Consider the following 25,164-nt stretch of genomic DNA (forward strand, 5'->3'; position numbering starts at 1 on the left):
ATATGGAAAATATTCTCTGCTCTAATTGTTCTGTTCTCTCATTGGTGCATGTCATCTTTTTTTTTTTTTTAAATTGTGTACAAGTCTTCAATGAAGTGGGCTTACTCCCTATTCAGTGTTATCATTCTGAAGGAAAAGCTGATCTAGACCAATAAGTATTTATGGATGGCTCATGTATATCAACATTTCCTATTTAATATTCTTTGGAGGAAGGAGGAGGAGGAGGAGGTGGTAGTGATGATGGCAGTGGAAAAAAGTGCACACATATATTGGGAGCCAGAAATGAGTGTGAAAGTCCACTCAAACTATATGTGTAAGAAAATGAGAAAGAGGAACCAATGCATAGTAGTGACATGCTATAGATGGCCAAATCAGGCAAAAGGACTGGATAATGCCATCCCAGACAGACTACAGAAGTTTCAAGAAGGAAAGACATAGTAACTGAATCAACCAAGGTTGCAAGGTCTTAAAAGTTCCTCAGAGATTTTGCTGACAGTTTCATTTTCTGGCTGGTTGAAGAAGACACTATTCTTTCAGACCTGATCTTCATCAATAGGTAACAGCTATCTGAAGAGGTAGCAATAACTTTGGGACTGAAGCAGTGATTACTTCATCTTGAAGTTCAAATATTGCAGATTGTTCCCACATGTTAGTTCTCAGGAAAGTCAGTTTAAAACAAACAGAGAGAGGTACTAGGTGGAATCTCATGGGGATAAAACCTTAGGTTAAAGGGAGCACCGGATATATTTTCTCATTGAAAATTAATCTTTTTCAATACTGAGCAACCTAATTGACTACAGGAATGCAGTTTCTTCAATATGGCCTTCAACTGTGTCTCTATGGTTTGGAAAATGTTACTGTTAGGTAAATATAAAACTGTTAGAAAATACTCCAAAATGAGTGTCAACGCTGGAGAAGATTCTGATGGGCCATTGGTTTGATCCATCAGGGTTCATATTACCTTCTGTTCTTTACATCTTTTTGCAAGATTACAATGATCCTTCATTCGCTATCTGTGAAAGAGAGCTCTCTTTCTTGTGAGTAACATTGGACTCTTCAAAAATGTAGTAAACCTGCTGTAAATCATTCTTCTCAATTCTTTAAGTATCCAGGATCAGGAATTGAAAATGAAAACAGACTCTGGAGTATTAGCAGTCCCAGCCAAGAATTAAAAAGTAAAATTTCAAAATAAGATATCAAACCAATGGAGAAAATGGGTTAGGATACAGCAATTTGAGGCTTGTTAGCTTCCTACTGCACAAACAGATTCAGTGGGCATGCTAGCCTTGGCATAAAGTCTCCTCAGAAGTCATTGGCACTTTATTTTCTTTGAACAAAAGCTTTCCAATTAGAGGAAACAGCTCTTTTCTAGACCTGAAAAATGAGCAGGGTCCCAGCCAAACAGCATATCTAGAAGGTGGGAGTATTTACCTCTACCTCTACCTCTACCTCTACCTCTACCTCTACCTCTACCTACCTTCCTATCTATCTATCTATCTATCTATCTATCTATCTATCTATCTATCTATCTATCTATCTATCTATCTACCTACCTATCTATCTACCTATCTATCATCTTATCTATCTATCTATCTATCTATCTATCTATCTATCTATCTATCTATCTATCTATCTATCTATCATCTTATCTATCATCCATCTCTATCTATCTATCTATCTATCTATCTATCTATCTATCTATCTATCTATCTATCTATCATCTTATCTATCATCCACCCACCCACCCACCCACCCATCTATCTATCTATCTATCTATCTATCTATCTATCTATCTATCTATCTATCTATCTATCTATCATCTATCTATCATCTATCTGCCTTCAATAAGGGTATTTCCAGCTGGTACTTCCTCAGGCTTTGTTAGTCAACCTCCTTCACCTCCTCCTCCCTTTTGACAGAGCAACCTTTACGTTTAGTCAGCTCTACGTCTGCAGGAATATACAGCCAGCAGCTGTGACAAGAAAGCTGGTGTTTCACCACAAACTATCCTCTTGTGGCATCTAAAAGGCAATTGTTTTTTTAAAAAGAAAAGGCAGTTTCCAGTAATGGGTTTGATCCCTTAAATCCCTTCTCCCTACTTGCTTAACATCCAATACTCTCCTAAAATACATGGTAAATAAAAAAAGAAGCAGAGACTGAAATAAAACATGTTTAATATGACATTTACTGTAGATACATTAACGAACAAGGAAAAGGAGGGTCTGTAATTCACTGGGTTGGAAACAACAGAAAAAGAAGATCATCAAAGTATCAGCAAAAGTTCTCATTGCTGGATGTGCTTAAATGCTGCAGGTGGGAATGTCCAATTCCTATATTATCCTTTCAATTGTACCTGTAAAAGAGACAGAGTGAGGAAACAAGCTGAGTTTTGTGATCAGGGGGAGCTGAGACATTCCATAGAAATCGCTTTGATCTATTGGGTGCATTTTAGAAAAATTACAATAGTGATGAGAAATTATTATTCATTTGGCTTGGCCAAAACCATTTGGTTCACTGTCTGTCCCTGTAATTACAGTATAAAATTGGTGATTTAGGAGATTTGAGTAATTTCTCTGCATGAAAAGACTGGGACAATTGTATCAGCCCTACGCGTAGTTCTTAATTAATGACAATTGGGACTGGAATTTCTGTTGCTAAGCAATGCGATCATAAAGCAGGATGTCACATGACTGCACTGCTTAATGATGCCAGTTTTTGCAGACCTGGTTGCCATCTTTAAGCAAGGACTGTGTGGGTCATTAATTTAGTCATGTGAACATGACTTCTGACCAGCTTCCCCATTGGCTTTACTTTGTGGGAAGCTGGCAGGCAATGTTGGAATTTGAGGACATGCAATTGTAGCTCATTGCAATGTTCAAATGGTGTCCCAGACACCAAGCACCCAGAACTTTGAGGACCTGTCATAAGTAACACTCATTCATCCCACCACAAATTTGGTCACTGAATGAATGAATGAATGAACGTAAACTGAGGACTACCTGCATTAGACTAAGGTAAGAAGGTAAGAAACTAAGAAAAAGACACTCTGCATAACTAATCCCCCTTTATTAGAACAGCTATAATAGCAGAATCTTGTGACCATTCTTGCCTCATTTATAGTATCTTCATGAGAATTGGGATTGGAAGGGGGGGTTGCTGTCTAAAGCATTTTTGGCCTGAGCTCACATTTTATTTGTCCAATTGTTCATAGTGGTTCTTCTTTCAGTCTTTAGCTTTTTACCTGCCTTCATTCCCAGGTAAGGGAAATGATATTAGAAGACAGGCAGGTAACCCTCGACTCACAACTGTAATGTAGTTTGCCCATTATGGTCTCGAGTCATGGCAGTCGTTAAGTGAGATGGCCATGTGATTGCCTTGCTTAATGACTTCATCCCTGCACTCCCTGAAGCAGTTGTTAAATGGATCGTGGGATGGCTTATAGGTGGGGGAATCCCTGGGTGGCCTAGCACAAGCCTGCAGGGACCTGGTGAGGAGGGGGAAAGTAGGCCCAAAGCCTGCGGGGACCAGGTTGGGCAGGATGGGGCAAGAGATAGGTAGGGGAGGCTGCTGCAGTGCCTCTGCAGTTGGTCATAAGGGCAAATGACCATAACTGAATGGTTGCTAAGCAACCAGTCATAAGTTGAGGACTACCCATATGGAAAGTGTTGTTTTTAAAGGCACTTTAAGAAGGTTAAAAAGATTCATACATTTCTTGTATTTAATCTGATTTTTCCCCCCCAAAGGAGGCGAAGGTGGCCACAGCTGACCTCCTGCCTCCATTTCATTCTCACAACCATCCTAGGAAGGAAGTAGGGCTGCCAGGTCTGCTTCCAAAAAATAGCGGACAAGCGGGGGGGTGGGGTGGGGTGTTAAGTAGTAAAAAAATTTAAAAAAATTACAATTAAATTATATATTTTCTTACAAATATTTTAACACGTATTAAAATCATCACTTCAAAACTTTACTTAAAATTCAAAACATCAAATATATTATAATAATATGTAAAATATTAAATTACATTTTAATTTCATCATAAAGCTTTTGAATAAAAAAAAAGGCCACTATTTTGTGAAAAAAAATAGTGAACATAATGTGAAAAAAGCGGACTGTCCGCTCAAATAGTGGACACCTGGCAACACTAGGAAGTCTGGATGGAAGTATGTAACTGGCTTTGGCTACTAGCATTCAGTGAGCTTCAAAGCTAAGCAAAGAATTCACTGAGGACTTCTCAGTCTTAGTCCACTTTTCCAAACTTGCACTTCCATCCTTTCCCAGAAAGAGGGAGGCCTTCAGATAGAACAATGTTTCTCAACCTCAGCAACTTTAAGATGTCTGGATTTTTTTGAACCCCCCCCAAACTCCCAGAATTCTGAGGTTGCGAACACAGAGAAACATGAACTGAAGCATAAAGATGCAATAACATATTTTACATACTGTGTAGCAAGGGGTGGGCTTAAAAATTTTTAGCAAGGGGTTCTCTGCCCGATTGCTGGGTGGGTGTGGCCATGGTGGGTGTGGCCTAGTCAGCCTCCTGCACCACAGCGGGGACGGGGGACAACGTTTTTGCCCTCCCCGGGCTCTGGAGCAGTGGTGAAATCCAAATTTTTTTACTACCGGTTTTGTGGACGTGGCTTGGTGGGCTTGGCGTGGCTTGGTGGGCATGGCTTGGTGGGCGTGGCAGGGGAAGGATACTGCAAAATCTCCATTCCCACCCCACTCCAGGAGAAGGATATTGCAAAATCTCCATTCCCACCCCACTCTGGGGCCAGCCAGAGGTGGTATTTGCCGGTTCTCCAAACTATTCAAAATTTCCACTACCGGTTTTCTGAACTGCTCAAAATTTCCACTACCGGTTCTCCAGAACCTGTCAGAACCTGCTGGATTTCACCCCGGCTCTGGAGGCTTTCCTTGAGCCTCCGGGAGGGCGAAAACGGCCTCCTCAGGCTCTGGAGGCCTGGAATGGGGCCATTTCCAGCCTTTCCAAACTTCCGGTGGGCCCGTTTTTCGCCCTCCCTGAGCCTCTGCATGCACCCTGCACTTACCTACATCCAAAATGGGCCGTGTTGGGACTCCTGGGAGGGGCAGGGTGGGTTGGATGGGGCCAGCCAGGAGTGGGATTTGGGAGTTCTCCGAACTGCACAGAATCTTAGCTAGTGGTTCTCCCGAACCCCTGTGAATCTCCAGCAGCCCACCCCTGTGCGTAGCCTTACCTCAGCCAGAAAGAGCCAGGTGGATAGCCTAAGAAGATGGGTTTTTCTTTAATGAACCGCTTTGTAGAGCTGTAAAAAGAATGAGGCAAAGGCTATGAGAGCCACAAAAATGTTGTGCTCTTAAGCAGGTCTACTCTGAAGTAAGGTACACTACATTCAGCGGAACTTAATTCCAGGTGGAAGTTCAGAGAATTGCCTGCTGAAAGTGCTACATCTACTCTGAACAGCCAAAATAGAAAGGCTGATTCATGGTTATACATATTGTCCTCAAAAGGATATTCAGGATATTATATCTTGAAGAGCTGTTAGGAGGTCAGTATTCATTTTTGAGGCTGGTTTCCTTAATGGGAAGGTTTATCTAGACAAGAGACTATTAAAAGATAAAGTCTTTTATCTTTTAGATATAGATCTGTTATCTATTCTGCCTTTTGCAGAATAAGCTATGGATGTCTATCAATGTCAACCTTGAAAAGCAGACCAGAGAGGAAGCATGGCCAGGTGAGCTAATCCTACATTATTGTAATATATTAATTAATAATAATTAATATTATTGTCCCAAAGGTGCTTTTTCGAGAGGCAACTGGACTTTCTGATTTTTCTTTGAAGAAAAATCTTTGCTTCTCATCCAAGACGACTCACACCCTGGTCAGCCCTTCTTTATTCTCCTACCATCTGGAAGGAGATACAGAAGCATAGGCAGCCGCACAAACAGGCTGAAGAACAGTTTTTATCAGACTCCTGAATGAAAAATAACTCTACAACAACATAGTACAATTGTCTTGCGGAGCCAGCGCCACATGCAATAAGTTCACATGGTGCAATAGGACTGAGTGTTTGTTAGTAGTATTCACTGGGCTAGGGATTTTGTTGTTGTTGTCTTTCACTGTGAGTTGTATTGTTTGGGGGGGGGTGCACGAATGGAGACCCAGCCAATCTCATTGTACGCATGTTGTACTCTGACAATAAAGGTTTGAATTGAATTTGAAGCTTCTTCAGCTGTTGCTAATATTGTATTAACAGAATCTTGCAAGTCTGAAAGTATATTTCTCCCCCCACCCCAGTCCCCTTTACTGCTAAAGATACTAGGGAGAGTTTCTTCTGTGCTTCTTGTCCTTTCCACATTCTTTTTGCAGGCTCTTTATATCTGACCTTTTCCTAGCCAGTGTCTTTTTGCCCTGTCTCTCAAAGTCATTTCCACATTTATTTAATTTATTTATTTATTAGTTCGATTTATATGCCGCCCTTTTCCGGAGACTCAGGGCAGCTTACAATGCGTTAAGCAATAGCCTTCATACTTTTTTGTATATACCTGCTTAGTAGGGCTTTTGCCTACCCCCCCCCATAAGCGGTGTTCTTTTTTATACAAAGTCAGCTTATTGCTCCCACAATCCGGGTCCTCATTTTACCTTCCTCGAAAGGATGGAAGGCTGAGTCAACCTTGAGCCTGGTGAGATTTGAACTTGCAGTAATTGCAGGCAGCTGGCAGCTAAGTACTACTTTAACAGCACTTAGTCCACTGCGCCACCAAGGCTCCTTTACACATGGGGGAGGGGGGATATTTTGTTAGTATAGATTTGCATATATAAGCCCATACACATTATACCCACATATGTCCTCCTTTTTGGTTATGCATTTCTGTCTTATTTGGGTTTTTCCTGAGATGTTAGGATTAATCAAATCAATCCTGCGAAACTGGAGACTAGTCTGTGAGGTTTGAATAAATCAGCCTTTGATTAAACTTTCTCAAATATGAAGATCTTGTGATGTGCTTGACTGTGGCTCCCATTATTTTACACACAGGGAGACTTGCCAGGAATGATGTAGTTTGTAGACTGGCACTCTGCATACACAGATAAAAATAATGTGGTGAGCAAAAGGAGAGAAGGGAAGTAGATTGTCCTGAAGAGTGACCTGCATCTACAAGTACAATCTAACAGATATCTAACTTAATACAGATAAGGATCCCAATGAACCAATTGCAGTGAGGAAAAACTTTTTCATGTTGCTATTAAACAACAAGCAGTCAGAAATCACTTGTAATTTTATCACAAGCCATCCATTGACCAATCATTAGAACTGATCATTATCTGCAGTATTCAATCATCATCTGCTTAAACATAAAAGATGATTTTCAATAATTATTTTGCTTTGGGCTCTATAACCTTCCTTCTTAGACACATTAGTTCTTATTCTGAAATGCACAGCAATTTAAAGGACATCCCTCACCGTCTTTTTAAATTGTCCATCTTAACTCTGTTGAATGTGTTTTGAATCACTTCTGACAAAAAAAAAAGTATTATAGTCATTGATGAAACTGAATTCTTATTAAAAACTCAGAAGATGGTTGTCCCATGAAGGCTAGCAGTTTTGTTCAAGCTGCAGCTGATTGTCATAAAGAGCTCCTTCATAGAGTCATTAAATGTAGTTACTTTTATCTTTTTAGTGTAATTTTTGAATGGCTATTCATTTAATTTTATATAATTTTTAACATTTGCTTCTTCGTTTACTGTTTTAATTGCTGACCTGATATCTGAAGATTGTGTTATCGCTATGGGTTGGAATAATAGGGTAAATAACTATATTATTATGGAAAATGGATATTTTTCTTAGGTTAAAAAAAAGAGGTTCAACTCAGGCACAAAAAATCAGGACCATGAGTTAAGGTCCAGTTAAACTGATTTATTATTTGCGCCTATATTCAAAAATCTAGACTACTAATAGTCAGTACTAATTTGGTCCTACACAAGAGTTAACAGAATTCAAGAGGTTGGACTTAGGCTGCTTGGAACGTAAGGACTCAAGGCTAATTACTCTCTTGGCTCCACCCTCAGGCTCTGCCTGTTCTTCTACAGTTCACCATCTTCTACCTGTAACGTTTGGCATTGATGAGCCAATGCACGAAATCTCTGGCCTTCATGTTGTCCAAATGTTCAGTAAAATCGCTGGTAAAGGTCCCTTCAGAATGGCGTTTGATGTCAGAAGTAAAGCTGTGGGCGCTTTTCATGTTGTAAGACTGCTGCCATCTGAGTGAAAGCCAAGGATTAGATAGATAGATAGATAGATAGATAGATAGATAGATAGATAGATAGATAGATAGATAGATAGAATAACCTGTCACTTTGAATGTACACTAATCGACATACATTAAAATGAAATTTCGTTGGTTACAGCTCTCAAAGTTGGTTCCACCTCCAATATACACTACATAAATATGGCTAAATAAATAAATAAATACAAATTATGCATATACCAATATGAATTATATGACACAGAAAAACAACATAGTATTCTCCCTCAAGGAAGAGTATTGTCATTGCTTGCAGTGGTACAGCAATGACATGTTTCTAATACTAGCTATACTATACTTCTATAATACTAGCTATACTATACTAATACTACGCAAGCGATATATAATCAATGCTGTGTTTTCAGTGGTCAGATGGCCTAGACAGGTATCTGAACATTGATCTTTGTAACATTTACATTTTGTGTTTTACTAATCTAGGTAAAATGTAAGCATATATGCTTAATAATAATTAGCCAAATTTCAAGAAGCTATATATATATTTAAAAAACCCAAGCCCTTGCATGGCTGGGAAATTCTGGGAGTTGGCAATCCACAGATCTTAAAGTTGCCAAGGTTGAACATTCCTGTTCTAGCTTCAAAGCATCTGACAGTAATCTTTTGTACATAGAATAAAACCATGAAGTAATATGATATAACTGATAATCCAGCAATGTCACTGATATACCCCGTTTCCCCCCAAATAAGACATCCCCTGATAATAAGCCCAATCGGGCTTTTGAGCGCATGGCAATAAGGCCAAGCGCTTATTTCAGGGTTCAAAAAAAATATGACAGGGTCTTATTTTCAGGGAAACATGGTAGTTTGAGGTTGTCTATGGATGTCATAGTGTCTGCTATACTCTTGATTGTGCCCACCAAGGACATTCATAGGGTGGATATGTGTGTTAAAAGATAAAGATGGTAGCTGTGTCAGCATGATCAAAGCCCTGCCTCTTTTTTATAGGTGTTCTGTCCCCGTCTCCACACACACACAAACACAGCCAGCCGAGGGTTAAGAAAGCACACAGTTCGTTATCTCAAACTTGGCAATAATATAAGCACCGTCTGCCAAGAGCTTTACTTCAACAGATAACATAAAATTACATACGCATTGTAAATAGTCCAGCAAAACAATATCCCTTCGGCAGCTTCAGGCGTTGTTCAAGTGACTAGCCAGAGTTAGTTTTTGTTCGTCACAGAGTTTTACCAGCCACCACCCTCTCTTATATAGTCTCTGGGGTGTGGTCCAGTGACTCAGTTATAATCCCTAGCACGCCTCCTTAACTGCTGCAACCGTTTATCACGCCTTCTTTGGCGTGCATCCAGGAATGACGGCTCTCCTTCCTCGCTCTCATCAGAGACACCTGGCTCCTGGCTAATCTCCCCTTCCTCGGCCGGCACCTGAGGCAGTGCCAGAGGGGAGGGGCCTGGAGAGGGAGGCCTGGCTGACTCCTCTCCCTCATGTTCGGAGCCTTCTTCCTCCGATGAGATAGGCTCAGAGGGCGGGGCCACAACAATAGGTGCAAAATAATACCTTTTGAAAATGAAAAAAAAAAATTGCAAATTGGCCAGTTCTGATATGATCTCACTAGATATCATGACTCTGAATTCCTAGTTATTTCATTGCCCTGAATTTTCCAGTTTTAGTTCTGAATTTTGGGATTGCATTCTCTTGGACATAAATGGTATGCAGTTGGGGGATTTTTCTAGACTGGCAGCTCATCCTCAAGTGAATATGGCAGCAATGGCCAGGAGGGTCGCAACTCAGATTCATCTGATACACTAATTGAACCTCTTCCTGAACCAGGAATGCCTCCTCAATGTTACCCAGTGGACTATTGCAATATGCCCTACATGGGGTTGCCCTTGAAGACCACTCAGAAGCTGCATTTGGTCCAGAATATGGTGATGCAGATAGTGATGGGTATGCCTCATGTAATACATCTGTTTTTGGGATACATGGAACCCAGGAAGTGTGCCTTCTCTAGCTCCGTGTATTCCCTTTGAAATAGTATCCCCCAGAAGTTTGGGTACCCCAAACTTACAAGCCTTTAAAAGGGCCTTTTTTGCCAGCTCTGGGTTGGGTAGAGTATATGTTCCCTAAGTGGTATTGAGTCCATGGATTGGTGTATGCTCTTTTCCTTGCATTAAGCGTTGTTTTTGACGTATACATCACCTAGAGTTATCATTATTTGAGTGGCCTTGTAAAATTGATGAATTAAACAAACGAACAAACACTTTAACTTAGCATTTTTTGTTTTGTATTTTTAAAAATATTTGTTTCCTTCCACCAAGTTATCTGAAATTACCCTATGATCCAACCCTTCTCCAAAAGGGTCATTGGTCTGTGACAAGATCAAAGCTACCTTAGATAGCATAATTCTTGATCATCCCTTTCATTTTCACATTTTCCTTCACTTCTTGTCTCATCCAATGGACTGCAGAACATCTCAGCAACCTTCTTTCCACTCCCTTCTCTGCCTCTGTGCTTTCCTCAGATTTTCTTTCCCCCAAATTTAGTTTGGGGAAGATTGTGGTAGGAAATTGGCAAACTTGGAGCTTCTGCAATTCTTCCCTCTCCCCATACACCCCCAACTCAAATCAAATATATTAAAATTTTTCTTCATACCTAGACTCATCTGTTGAATCCTTCAGGATCATTTGCCAACTAACAGGGAGTAAAGCTGCAATGATCATTCCACAAATACAAATCCAGCATGTTTTCTTCATCAGATCTTCTGAAGCAAGGCAAACAAAGGCATGAAAAAGAATTGGACCACATTTTAAACTTTCCTACCAGTTTAGGACTGAAAACACAGTTCAAGCTTTTCATTACCCCAGAGATGAGTTGAAATGGCATTGAGCTAACAATCCCAGTTTTGTATACTCAAGTTTTTTCAAAGCTATGCAAATGAATCAAAAATAGATAAACTGAAGCGGTTGGTCAGAAGTTGATTCATGTTTGCCTTATTTAGAGGCATTGGCAATTTCTAACACAGGAAGAACAATAATAAAGTTCATTCTCCACAAAGAATGAAGGTGATCAGATAAGAAAGGAATCATTAATCAGTGTATTCTCATCTCCCTTTTGGTCTTCTTTTACTATTTTTTTATTAAAAAAGTATGGGACTGCAGAAGACACTGAAGCAGATTTGTCTTCTAAACACAGAGAGCTTTGAATTACATTAACTTGTGAACAAAAACTGGTGTTTTTTTTCCCCAAGTGGTTCCATTTAATATGATTGATCGATTTGGAAAAAAGGCACTCAATCGAACAAGCTGTGTATCTGTATAATATGAGAAATGCCTTTCTCATACTACTTCCAGTACATGAAACAGATAGAACATCATCCCTCAAGTTTAGTAAGACTATTCTTCACAAATCTGCCTTTAAACAGAATTAAGCAATGCAAAGGATTTCTAGTTAAACTGATAAATACAATAACATCTCAGAAATAGCTCATGTTTCTTACGTTATTCCTTTAACAGAACAGCTATCCCATCTAAGACAACCTCAATGGACAACAAACAACATTCTTTCGTTCTTGACTTAGTAGGAAAATAGAATATGGTGGGAATAAGAGATTCTCCTCCAACTGTGTTTCAAAAATAGATTTTTTTTGACAATGATAATGCATACTTTCATGCTACAGGTAGTATAGAATGGGATGGGATGAAGCATATAGTGCTTACCTTCCAAAAGATGAAAGCTTCTCCTTAAATCCGGTGTTCCTTTTCTTTGTATGAGCTGTTTTGTGTCCTAAGGCTATTCTTACCAGTGCTTTTAAGCTTGTTAGTAGAATGTTAAGGGATGACAGGTAGGTCATTAGCGTTCCAGATTTTGGTTGGATAGGTCAGTTATGAATCATTACCGGATCTTTCCTTGCTTTCTTCTTCTTCTAGAAAGCTTTATTAGTGGTTCCACAGAGAAGATGAAGCCAACCAACTTCTTCAAAATGTCTTGAGCAATTGATGGAGAAAGAATGCCATGCGTTTTTTTGTATTGTCCTGCTAAAAAGTCTACCATCTTCAGATATTAACTGAGCATAGAAAAAATATAGGCCTATCTTACTCTATCCTACATACAGTATATGTGGGATTTGCATTAAAAAGCAACGATTAGATAGTTGGGCTCCACCATTTGTTTATATTCACCCTGTGCTCTACTAAACTGTATACAGGTAGTCCTCCACTTACAATAGTTCGTTTAGTGACCATTCAACCTTACAACAGCACTGAAAAATGTGACTTACGACCATTTTTCATAGTTACGACCTTTGCAGCATCCCCGTGGTCAGGTGATCAAAATTCAGATGCCTGACAACTGGGTCATATTTATGACTGTTGCTGTGTCCCAAGGTCATCCCCTGGATCCCCTTTTGTGACCTTCTGACAAACAGTCAGTGGGGAAGCCAGATTCACTTAACAACCGTGTTACTAACTTAACAACTGCAGAGATTCACTTAACAAATGTGGCAAGAAAAGTTGTAAAATGGGGTAAAACTCACTTAAGAATGTCTCACTTAACAACAGAAATGTGGGGCTCAATTTTGGTCGTAAGTCAAGGACTAACTTTACTCCTATGAACAATAAAAGGGGTCATTCAGCATACATTTGATGAAATAACTTTTAATCCCTAAAACCTTATGTTGTAAAAACAGGGCTGATATTGTTACAATAACATGAAAAATATTTTCATCAGAATTATTCCCCCCCCACCCCCCATATAGCCTTTATATTGTCTGGGAAAAAAGGGCCAACTGATCTTCTAGTTAATGAGGCATAGGTTCACCTCCTACTTCTTCAAATGCAGCCCTATCCATCATTTTTTTGGCCCCAAAATATCTTTATGCAACCACAGACAAAGAGCTAAGATGCTGAACAAAAATCTTCTAAAATCTGCTGAGGTTGCTGAAGTTTTGTGAGTGACATTTCAGCAAAGTTGGCCCAAATCGTGTAGAATTTCATGAGGAAAACTGTGGAATTGTTGTAAGATTTTGTGCAAGGACACTAAAATAGCCTGAGCTCTATCTGAAAGTGTCCTGTGTTTGAAGGATCGTCCTCTGCAAATCTGGTTGAAAGATGCAGGAAGAAAAGTAATTAAAACTTGAATGGCAATTTCTTCCTTTGCTTCTTGTCCAGTTGTGATTGGACATTGAACTGTGGTGGTGCAGTGGTTAGAATGCAGTACTGCAGGCTACTTCTGCTGACTGCTGGTTGCCTGCAATTTGGCAGTTCAAACCTCACCAGGCTCAAGGTTGACTCAGCCTTCCATCCTTCCGAGGTGGGTAAAATGAGGACCCAGATTGTTGGGGGCAATATGCTGACTCTGTAAACTGCTTAGAGAGGGCTGTAAAGCACTATGAAGCGGTATATAAGCCTAAGTGATATTGCTATTGCTATTGCCAAGTGGATTTTACCAGTCCTGGTCTTGTAACAGGGATAACTCTTCTTCTCATTCTGAATCAGAGGTGGGTTTCAGCAGGTTCTGACCAGTTCTGGAGAACTGGTAGTGGAAATTTTGAGTAGTTCAGAGAACCGGTAAATACCACCTCTGACTGGCTCTGCCCCCATCTATTCTCTGCCTCCCAAGTCCCAGCTGATCAGGAGGGAATGGGGATTTTGCAGTAACCTTCCCCTGGAGTGGGGAGGGAATGGAGATTTTACAGCATTCTTCCCCTGCCACGCCCACCAAGCCATGCCCACAGAACCAGTAGTAAAATTTTTTGAAACCCACCACTGTTCTGAATGCAACTGATATTCATAGTCTGTATTTTTCACTTCAGACTTTTCTCCACCACTGAGTTTGTTCTAATATCATTTGAAAAGTATCTGTTGGAGAACAAGAGACTCTTACTAATTAGACACCTTCTAGGGTACAAGTAAACTGACCTTCACATATACAGATTCATTAGTGCAACCTTTGATGAACCGAACTCCCTATTAAGCTAATATTTTAGTGCATCATTGGGTGCCTCTGTTATGATTGCTGTCAAATTAAGTTGCAGTGTGATAACTTGGTTCTTGCAAATGTTAGGCATAATAGATATTAGAAGCTAATAAGTAATTCTGGACAGACTATACTTTTTCAGGGTAGAAATATGGAGAAGAGAATATTAGAAGCTAATAAGTAATTCTGTACTGACTATACTTTTTTGCAAAATAGAAATATGGAGAAGAAACAGGGAAGTAATTACCCCCAACTGGGGTTGGGTGAATCAATAAACATTTGTCTGTCCATGTAAATAAGGAATAGTCATCTTATCCCCCAGCCCTGCTGCCATGCATAAGCAGAATAAAATGGGTCTCTTCTGGAAGATTTTTTTCAATTCGTTTTGAAAGGTCTTTGGAATTATTTAAATACCATTCCAGTTCTAAATTAATGCTGAATTTTGTTTTTATTATTTGTATTAATTATACACTGCTCAAAAAAATAAAGGGAACACAAGCAGAAGACATCTGAAATCTGAATGAATGAAATAGCCTTATTAAATACTTTGTTCTTTACATACAGTAGTTTATACACTGCTCAAACAACTAAAGGGAACACAAAACTACTGTATGTAAAGAACAAAGTATTTAATAAGGCTATTTCATTCATTCAGATCTCGGATGTCTTCTGCTTGTGTTCCCTTTATTTTTATTTGGACCTTGGACATGTAGCTGTCAAAGTTAATGACTGAAGTGGTCTAAAACAGGGGTCCCCAACCTGTGGTCTGTGGCCCACTACTGGGCCTATTTGCAACTTGGCCACGTGAGTGGTCGGCTGGTGCACATGTTTGCACGTCCGTCGAGCGTCATGTGGGCTTATCAGTGGTGGATTGCCCCTGGTTCGGACCGGTTCTATAGAACTGGTAGTTAAACTGGCGGGAGGCTCCGCCCACTGACTCTGATGTCATGAGAAGCGATCTGCGCATGCACAGAAGTTTCTGCGCATGCGCAGAAGCAAGGCGCGTGTGCGAGTGATCCCATTGCGAACCGGTAGTAAAGGTAAGTAGAACCCACCCCTGGAGCTCATGGCCCCACTTGCATGAGTGTCATGGGCACTTGGGGCCTCACTCGCACAAGTGTTGCGGGTGCCCTCGGTCCCACTCTCGTGAGTGTTACAAGTGCTCATGGCCCCACTTGCGTGAGCAACAGGTCCTCATGTGCATGCACACATGCGCACTTGCACTTGCTCCTCTGACAAAACCATCCTCTTTCCTCCTCCTCGCATTGCTTTGGGCCACCAACCCAGAAAGGCTGGGGAACTCTGGTCTAAAAATCAATACATTAATTAAAAAAATATATATACAATATATACAATAACATCCCAAACTGGTGCTTTTAAAAATATATACAAGTGTCTATGTCTGTGTTTGTCTGCAGGATCTCCATTCCTGCAGAGCCTTTTTATTTTCTGCTAAATTAAAAAATACAAATCCTCTGACCAAATCTGCACCAAATAGAATCTAGGGCAGGATTCTTTCTCTTTATCCCCATGGGTTTTTAAAATTTATTCTTTTACTGCTTTCAAAATAATGACAGAGAAACAGAAAAAACATCAACAACCCTATACTAACTAAACTAAGATACTAGATAAACTAACTAAAGAAATTAAGGGAAAAGAAGAATCAAAATACTATAAGGTATGGAGTAGATGGTATGAATGGTTGAAAAATAAGGAAATAAGATAAATGAATGAAGAAAGGAGGGGGGAAATGTGTTTGATCAACTGATAGGATAGAAGGAATGATAGAAAGTAGAAAATGAATGTTAAATAAGTTAATACTAAAATATCTGTAAATATTGATACATAGAAAGAATGGATCACTGCACTTAGCTGAAAAGAAAAGTGATATTTTCTTTTTTATTTTTCTATAAATGTTGTATGTCTATGTTTTGTTTTTAATGTGTTTAAAATAAAAAACTTTTTAACAAAAAAAAAAATAGAATCTAGGGCAGGATTCTTTCTCTTTATCCCCATGGGTTTTTTAAATTTATTATTTTACTGCTTTCAAAATAATGACAGAGAAATAGAAAAAACAACAACAACCTTACACAATACAAATATTACACATATAATACAAACATTGCCAAAGGGGGAAAAAAACGGTATTCTTTAAGTGAAAAAATGCAAGAAAAGAAAAAGGATACATATTTTAGCTGTAAAAGAATTACAATTCTATATATTGTTATCTAATGCAATTCTTATGCATTTGTATAACTAATATACACTGCTCAAAAAAATAAAGGGAACACAAGCAGAAGACATCCAAGATCTGAATGAGTGAAATAGCCTTATTAAATACTTTGTTTGTTACATACAGTAGTTTTGTGTTCTCTTTAGTTGTTTGAGCAGTGTATAAACTACTGTATGTAAAGAACAAAGTATTTAATAAGGCTGTTTCATTCATTCAGATCTCGGATATCTTCTGCTTGTGTTCCCTTTATTTTTTTGAGCAGTATATTTTATTAACCTCTTGTATTTTCTATAAGTGAGTTCCATATTTCATTATATTGGTCCATACAAAGTCTACCTCTATAGGCAATATGCTCAATCTGATCATCAGTTCATTGAGTGACAGGTGCCGTTGCTTCTTGACCTTCTGGTTAAGGTCCAGTTTAGTCTTTATCCCCATATTGAGTGTATATCTACTTTGCATGCAGTGCTCTTGATTTCAGTTCCAGACCTTTCCAGTTTTAACAGCTTGCAGATCAGGGGTGGGTTCTACTTACCTTTACTACCGGTTTGCAACGGGAGCGCGTGCTTCTGTGCATGCACAGATCACCCATTATGACGTTGTGGCGGGTGGACGGAGCCTCCTGCCGGTTTTACTCGAACCAGACCGAACTGGGAGCAACCCACCACTGTTGTAGATAATGAAGAACCATATCGTATGCTGAAGAATATGGTCAAGATTTCTTAGCTTGGAAGCTCCTCTAGATACAAGAACTTCAATTCCCACATTTCTTAGACAATTTGACCAAGGCTGAGAATGTTGGGAATTGAAATTCATTCATCTGGACAATATACCAAGGTTGAGTAAGGCTGCCTGGGAGAGTTGTTGCAGTAGATCAATGAATTAGTTTTGGAATTACTCTATTAGAACAGGACATGGACAATAAAAGGGAAGGAATTTAGGTTAGGGAGGGACAAACTATGAGGATAACGGTGTTGCAAAATCATTAAAAAAAAATTAAAATCCAGGATCCTTTTCTGTGGAAGACTATGCCACTTGAGAACAATGTACATACACAAGAAAAATGGCAACATGTGCTATAGTCATGTGTTCAAATGGAATCCACTTCCTACATTGCAGCTTTGCATCCTTCCTTTCTGAACCTGCTAAGGCGTTCTTTTATGTATACCCAGGTTAGTGGGCTCCAAAATTCCAAGGTAGCCAACACAATCCCACCTCGCCTCTGGACAACACACCCACAAGTACCCAAAGGATAGTACTTACTATCCTTACTCGCTCCCTCTTCCCTTATTCTACCACAACTTTTGTTCTTCCACATCTTCTCTTTGTGTGCCCTATTTTTGGAGAATAGTGAAATAAAGTAAATTAGCCTTCGGCTGCTTCGGGTTCCCAAACAAATGCAAACCACCTTCCCTCTCATTCTCCCTCCAATCCCTATAGACACCAGTTGCTGGGCTGGCTAGTGAGAGATCTTAAAGGGACAGGGCACCAGCAGCCCAGGTGTTCGCCATTTTGCAGGAACTATGTCCTCTCACACCACCATTCCAATTGATGCCCTTTAGAATAAGGGATACAATCGGTGGGGGAGGGGGATTAAACATACTTCTCTGTTGAGAAAGATCCTATATCAGGGATGGCTAACCTTTTTGCGATCACATGCCAAAAGCGGGGGGAGCGGGGGGGATCACGTGTACACGTGCCCATACCCATAATTCAATGTTCCCCCCGTGTATGCACACGCGCTCCCTCCCACGTGACCCCCGCTTTTGACACACAATGGCACAGTGGGACCGGAAGGTCCATTTTTCGCCCTCCCCAGGCTCAGAGGTTTTCTAGGAGTCTGGGGAGGGTGAAAACGCTCCCCCCGGAGGCCCTCTGGAGGCCGGAAACAGCCTGTTTCCTGACTTCCTGTGGGCCTGGAAGGCCTGAAAATCAGCTGGCCAGCGTGCACATGCGCGCTGGAGCTGAGCTAGGGCAACGCTTGCGTGCCCATCGATATGGCTCCGCGTGCCACCTGTGCCATAGGTTTGCTATCATGGTCCTATATCAATAGTCCAAAGGTTCAAATAAATCAACAGTGTTTCTCAGATAAAGCCAGCAGCCCAAACCATTTCTTTGTATAACAGGCAGTCCTCAACTTATGACCATCATTGACACCAGAACTTCTGTGGCTAAGTAAGGTAGTTATTAATGTGCCCAATTTTACCATGGGGTTTTTTTGTTTTGTGTTTTGGCCACAGTTGTTAAGCAAATCACTGCAGTTTTTTGGTGAATCGTTGCGTCATTAAGTGAATTTGGTTTCCCCCATTGACTTTGCTTGTCAGAAGCTTTCTGGGAAGGTAGCAAATGGTGATCAGGTGATTCCGGGATACTGCAACTGTCGTAAATACATGCTGGTTGCCAAATGCCCGAATTTTGATTATGTGACTCTGGGAATGCTGCCAGACTCGTAAATGTGAAAGTCACTTTTTTCAATGCCCTTGTAACTTCAAACAGTTGCTAAATGGATGATTGTAAGACCTGTTATATTAGTAGAGGAACTGACAGCTTTTTTTCTCCCACAAGGTGTCTCTCCAATCCAACAGTAGACTAGACCTCTGAAGCTAAGCAGGAAAAGTAAACAAATATTTTAAAAAAGTCTGTATATTAGCTGAAGCCATCTCTCATTTTAAAAATTCCTGCTGGGTGGTTATGACGCAGATTAGACTTACTGGGGGAGGGAGTGGAATGACATGATTTTTTTAAAAAAAATAATAATTTACTTTTTATTCTGTGTTTGCTTGTTAGATTGATTGCCTCTCAAATATCCTATCCTGTCAGCTTTTTTTTTGGGGGGGGGGTGCTTTTTCTCCATGTCTCCATTATTGTTCCTTGGTGGAAAGGCAGGATCAAACATTCCACCAAGACACAAAGATAACCTGAACAAATTTTAGTTACACACAATTGTGGGCCACGAGTTGTCTACTCACTCACTTATTTATTTAGTATTATTTCAACAGGACAATGAACATAAAAAGAATCTACCTTTAAAAAAAAATACCCAGAAAATCTTCCCTACTCCCAGAAAAGTACAAAAAGTGTACTTTGAAAATATAAAAATACAAGCATAATCTTAAAGAGAAATACAAAATGCTCTACTTTTGTAGAACATGCTTAGATGGCTGGATGAAATCTATTAGGAAATGCTTAATTAGATAATCCAACAAAAAAGGGAAGGGGCTGCTGACTCTGATTCTGGAATTCCTCCCAACTAAAGAACATCTATATCCTGGGTCACATCACCAGGAAGGGGGCCTGAGAATGGAGGACATGACATGGCATCATTCTGATTCACAGATGTCCTACCATGTAATCTTGGAAGGACATTCGGGAGAAGAGCCATAACCAGGGGAACGGTTGGAGAAGAGGCAGCTTAGCCCAGAAAACAAATGCGGATGTGTCAAACATCTCAGAAGGGACTTTCCATATTTTCTTTGGCTGTAAAGGCATGGTGGGGGAGAGAAGTAATTTCAGTCTTGCAAAACCCTGTTAATATAACTGTACAATAAAGTAGAATTAGTCTATCCAGGTGGACTACCTTGCTAAACTGATAGCAAGCCCCACTCTCATATGATTCATTGGGTGATACTTTTTTTTCTGGATTTGTTGTTCCTTCGCAACCTTTAATCTGATCTAGGGATGTGGTGACTCAGTGGCTAAGATGCTGAGCTTGTCGATCGGAAGGTCGGCAATTCAGTGGTTCGAATCCCTAGTGCTGCATAACAGGGTGAGCTCCCGTTATTTGTCCCAGCTTCTGCCAACCTAGCAGTTCGAAAGCATGTAAAAACTGCAAGTAGAAAAATAGGGACCACCTTTGATGGGAGGGTCACAGCATTCCGTGCATTTTTGGCATTTAGTCATACCGGCCACATGACCACGGAGACGTCTTCGGACAGCACTGGCTCTTTGGCTTTGAAACGGAGATGAGCACCGCCCCCTAGAGTCGGGAACGACTTGCACATATGTACGAGGGGAACCTTTCCCTTTCCCTTTAGTCTGATTTTCAAGCTTGATCTTTCTTTGGCCAGTGTCTCCCCACACACCAAATCTGGTCCTAGTCTGTTTCCCAAGAGTGCTACTGACAGATAAGCAGATAGAAAACCAGACTCTTGAATCCCTATAACTAATTGGTTTCTAGCATACTGTTGAGCTGGAAAGAATAAAAACCGAGACTAGAAGAATAAAATAACTTTTAATTAAAAGCTTCTTCAAGACTTTTTTTTTTTGCTGTATTCATTTTTCAGCCAGTGCTATGTCCAATTCTTTTAAATACTGTTCAGCCAAATTAAAGCTACCGTACTTCCATGTTCTGCTGCAGCAAATCTGGTAACTAACAAGAAAATGTGGATTAGTTTCTTGTGTTCATCATGTTATCATTCTTGAAGAAAACAGACATTGAAGCTATAGACTAATTTATTATAAATTGAGGAGCACCCGGAGGTTCCAACTGGTCCAGAATGTGGCCGCGCGGGTGATTACGGGAGCGACATGGCGCTCCCATATAACACCTCTCCTGCGCGAGCTGCACTGGCTCCCGGTGGTCTTCCGGGTGCGCTTCAAGGTGTTGGTTCTCACCTTTAAAGCGCTCCATGGCTTAGGGCCAGGGTATTTACGAGACCACCTTCTGCTACCGATAACCTCCCACCGGCCAATACGCTCTCACAGAGAGGGCCTCCTCAGGGTGCCGTCGGTCAAGCAATGTCGGCTGGTGGCCCCCAGGGGGAGAGCCTTCTCTGTGGGAGCACCCGCCCTCTGGAACGAGCTACCTGCCGGAATACGGCTGATCCCGGATCTCCGCACTTTCCGTAAGGCCCTGAAGACGTTTTTATTTCAGCAAACCGGCCTGGCTTGAATAGGTTTTATGGGGTAGTTTTTTAATTGTATAGCTTGGGGTTTTAAATTGGGAGGCCGATTAATTTAATTTATTTTTAGTTATCTTAACTTTTATATTGTATGTTATTTTAATTTTTGGCTGTTCACCGCCCTGAGTCCCTTCGGGGAGAAGGGCGGGATATAAATTCAATAAATAAATAAATAAATAAATAAATAAATAAATAAATAAATAAATAAATAAATAAATAAAGAATGAATGAATGAATGAATGAATGTAACCCCTCCCCCCCAATTTACAGTTTGCTCTCTGAGTGTTTTGGGATCTATACAAACAGGAATCGGGTTGATGAATGGATTGTTTTCTTAGTTATGGTAAATGGCACCAGCCATTCAGGAATATTTTTCTGATGTTTTCCCTTTGGAAAGGGAAGGACAGTAACCAATCCTGTCATGTCCTTCTCTACAGTAACCAATCCTGTCATGTCCTTCTCTATGGTAACCAATCCTGTCAGGTAGCACTTTCCTGATCTTACATGATGGAGTAATCAATAGTTTCAATGATGCTTGAGGCTATTTGGCACTTATTAACTGGGAGTGAGAGACTGGCTAGTGGAAGATTAGTGGGTGGGAATGCCTAAGGCCATAAAATAAGCAACTGGTTGAGATGGGGGCAGGAGAATATGCAATCAATGGAGGATACGAGGTATGCAAAGAAGGCAGAAACATATGGCTTCTCTTTTGTGAAGTAGAGTGTGTTGAAAAATGAATCATGGGAAAGAATTGGATTACTCACCTGGCTGGGATAGAAGGCAGTCCCAATTTTTGATTCTGCCTATGGGAAGCCTATGGATTAACAAATGGGGGAGTAGAATCTTGAACCCCTTCCAACTTTCCTGGTGCTGCTTCCCCTTCCCTTTTGTATTCTGCTTCATGGGGCCCTATCTCTATCCATCAGTGTTTCCCTAATCTCACACCTGAGACCACAGTCATGTGAATTTTTCAACCCTGAGTCAGAATAAGGCTACCTTGGCTCTCTTTGAGGAGGTCTTTCATTTGTTAACAGCATGTGCCTCTCCTTGGCATCTCAAATAACTTGATGTCTATTCAGGATTTAAACGTCTTCATCCACAAACCAGTTTGGTTAGTTGATTAGTCTATCTGTCCTTTGTGCTGGTTTTTAGTATTTCCTGGTATCAAAGTACAGTGAAAAATGTGGGAAAAACATCCTCTGAGATGAATTCCTCTAAGCCTTATAGCTGGGATTATTGGATGTGGATTTGTAGCATTAAAACAGCTTTCCTCAATCTTGGATCATCAGATGCTGTTACAGGTTAATTTAATTCCCATTTTTATTAGCCAATATATATAATGATAATGACTATGCAGTTGTAAGCCCAACAGTATCCAAGAATCATGTTGGGAAAGGCTTGTTTTAAAAGCTTTGGGGCAGTGAAACTAGATTGGGTGCCCAATCAACTGACTTGCCCATCCATTCCTTCTACTTCTCCTGCCAAACAAAACTTTAACTCTATCTGCACACCAGAAAGAAAGACAAAGGGCATCCTGCAGCATAACCCAGGACCTTCTCCCTCCCATCAAAGTCATCTCACAAATGGGTGTCGGATCTGGAAAGGTCCAGTGCCAGCAGGGTTCTGACTGTCCTCATGAAATGCTAGCTCAGCTTCCTTTTGAACTGGCATCTATTTACCTACTCATATATAACATACTTTCAAACTGCTAGGTGGGCAAAAACTGAGATGAGTGACAGGAGCTCACCCCAGCCCACAGTGCTAGGACTTGAACCACTGGAGCAAAGACCATCTCCAGCATCATTAAGCCACTGAGCCACCACACAGGTGACAGAGAAAAATAGGAAAATAGACTTATTTTTTTAAAAAATAATTTTTTTAAAAAGCCAATATGAGCAATTTATGAAAGTGCTAAATTCTCTGTCACTGTAACTTTTTGTCTATTTGTTAGGCAAAGCTTTCTCCTATTAATTCCAGATAATAAGTTGCCTGCTATCAGAAGGATGAAATTCTTTTTGGACTAAGCTTGCCAACACAAGTAACCGCTACACCACAGAATTGTCCTGGCGATCCGGGCAGCCCTCAGTTTGATTTGATTTGAGTTAATTTAATTTTAATGAAAATTAAAATTCAACAAATGAGGTGTAATTTATATTACCATGCAACATGTCTCTTCTGGCAGGTGAAAAATGACTGCCAATCACTTTGGGAGTGCTCTGGAGAGCATTCCCATGAATTTTGGGTGTGGTGCAATTTATGCATGCATACTTTATATGGTTAGGCTGTTGGTCCACCTAGGCCCTCAACAGTTTCAAAAAGATCTCTGTGACATTTTTCCTAGCTAAAAGTGTGAGAAGAATTTCTCAATGTGATATAGAAATCCTTGAGTCTGAACTGGACAGCATGTTTCACTAGCAGAACAATGAGCTCATAGTTGGCTAATGCCCCTTAATCCCTTGTGATTAAATGGTATGAATTTTCTTTTGACATATCTTGGGGATCCATCTATTTCTGCGGTATATGATGTAAGAACAACAACAGGAGTTAATGTCACATTAGCCCCCCTGACTCAGATGGAAGGAGAGACATAGCAAACTGAACCGTAAAGTAAGTTCTCATCCAAGTGGAGATTTCACAATTTTTATGAGTCCAGAGTCTGATATGATTAAGCAGTGTGATTAAACAGGAACAATTTCCCTACTTTCACACAATTGACCCATTCAGTATGAGGATGTCCGGGTCACAGTTAAAGTAAATACGTAAAAGGCATGCTACTAAAATCAGTCTGTAGGCTACATGGTAGCGTAATCTCCAGCAGAATTAAGCTGCCATGATTCAGTGATAGCTTTGAAAAAGTTTGCTTTGAAGCTTAGCATTAATGGGTGGTTCCCTCCAGACCTGCCATAACAGTCTTTTGGATTTATTACAAAAGGTGGATCAAAGCCGAAAGCAAATATTGGATTGTAGATTCATTCTGCTTATTTCTGATTGTGGAGCGCAGGGCTGGGAATGTGACATATGGCAACAAATATGAAATAACTAATAAAGTAGAATACCGTGGGCAATGCATGATATTATGTAACACGGCAATATAACAACAGTTTCTAGGGTGGTGCAATGTGGTGAAAGGAAATTCTATATGGGGCTACTTGTTTATATTGTGATTGCACACTTGGTGTCATATTGCAGTCTGTTTTTAAGTAGGGTGTTTTAGCAATACATAGAATTTGTCAGATTCTTGAAATCATCAACAAATGAAATAGACTTGAATTGCACCCCACAAGCTACAGCAAAAATCACTTATACTGCATATTTCATCAACAACTGAATATTATTAGCAAGCCCAACAGCCATAATTTCTGAATAAATCAAGGAATAAACTTAATCCAGGATGTTGGGCCTTGATGTTATTTAACAATTTTTATAAAGTCTTGAAATGAAATTGGCAAGAAATGTGGGGAACAATTGGAGAAAAATCTATAGTAATGGCATTAGAAGATATATGAGAATCTCATATATTTTTTAAGAAAAAAAATCTGAGAAATTTCAGTTGAGCTCTAATTTATTCCTCAACTCAGCTCTAATATATCCATCAACCCCACTCAATACAATTTACTTTGACTGTCCGCAGCTCTTCAAGTTACAGACAGAAGTGATTTGTATGATCATTTTGGGGTTGTTGTTGTTGTTGTTAACTTGGATTGAAAAGCATTTCTGGTGAAATCGGTGATTTCTGATAAGGATGCTAAGCAGGAAAGATTCTCAGGCATTGTTTACATATAAAAAAGAGATGATGGTTTTATG

At 40.1% G+C, this 25,164-nt stretch overlaps 1 protein-coding gene across 1 annotated transcript; it reads right to left on the reverse strand.

Moving 5' to 3' along the window:
* Window positions 1–2,157: 2,157 nt before the first annotated feature.
* Window positions 2,158–11,006, reverse strand: LOC117663118 (uncharacterized). The gene is made up of 4 exons (XM_034413053.2): window positions 10,906–11,006; window positions 8,078–8,233; window positions 5,211–5,279; window positions 2,158–2,353 (listed from the first exon to the last, which is right to left on the reverse strand). The coding sequence occupies exons 1-4, from the start codon at window positions 11,004–11,006 to the stop codon at window positions 2,344–2,346; spliced, it is 336 nt and encodes a 111-aa protein (XP_034268944.1). The 3' UTR covers window positions 2,158–2,343.
* Between the last annotated feature and the right edge of the window lie 14,158 nt (window positions 11,007–25,164).

This window comes from Pantherophis guttatus, chromosome 2 (assembly GCF_059756535.1).
Source record: "Pantherophis guttatus breed Tessera chromosome 2, ASM5975653v1, whole genome shotgun sequence".
NCBI classification, from domain to species: domain Eukaryota; kingdom Metazoa; phylum Chordata; class Lepidosauria; order Squamata; family Colubridae; genus Pantherophis; species Pantherophis guttatus.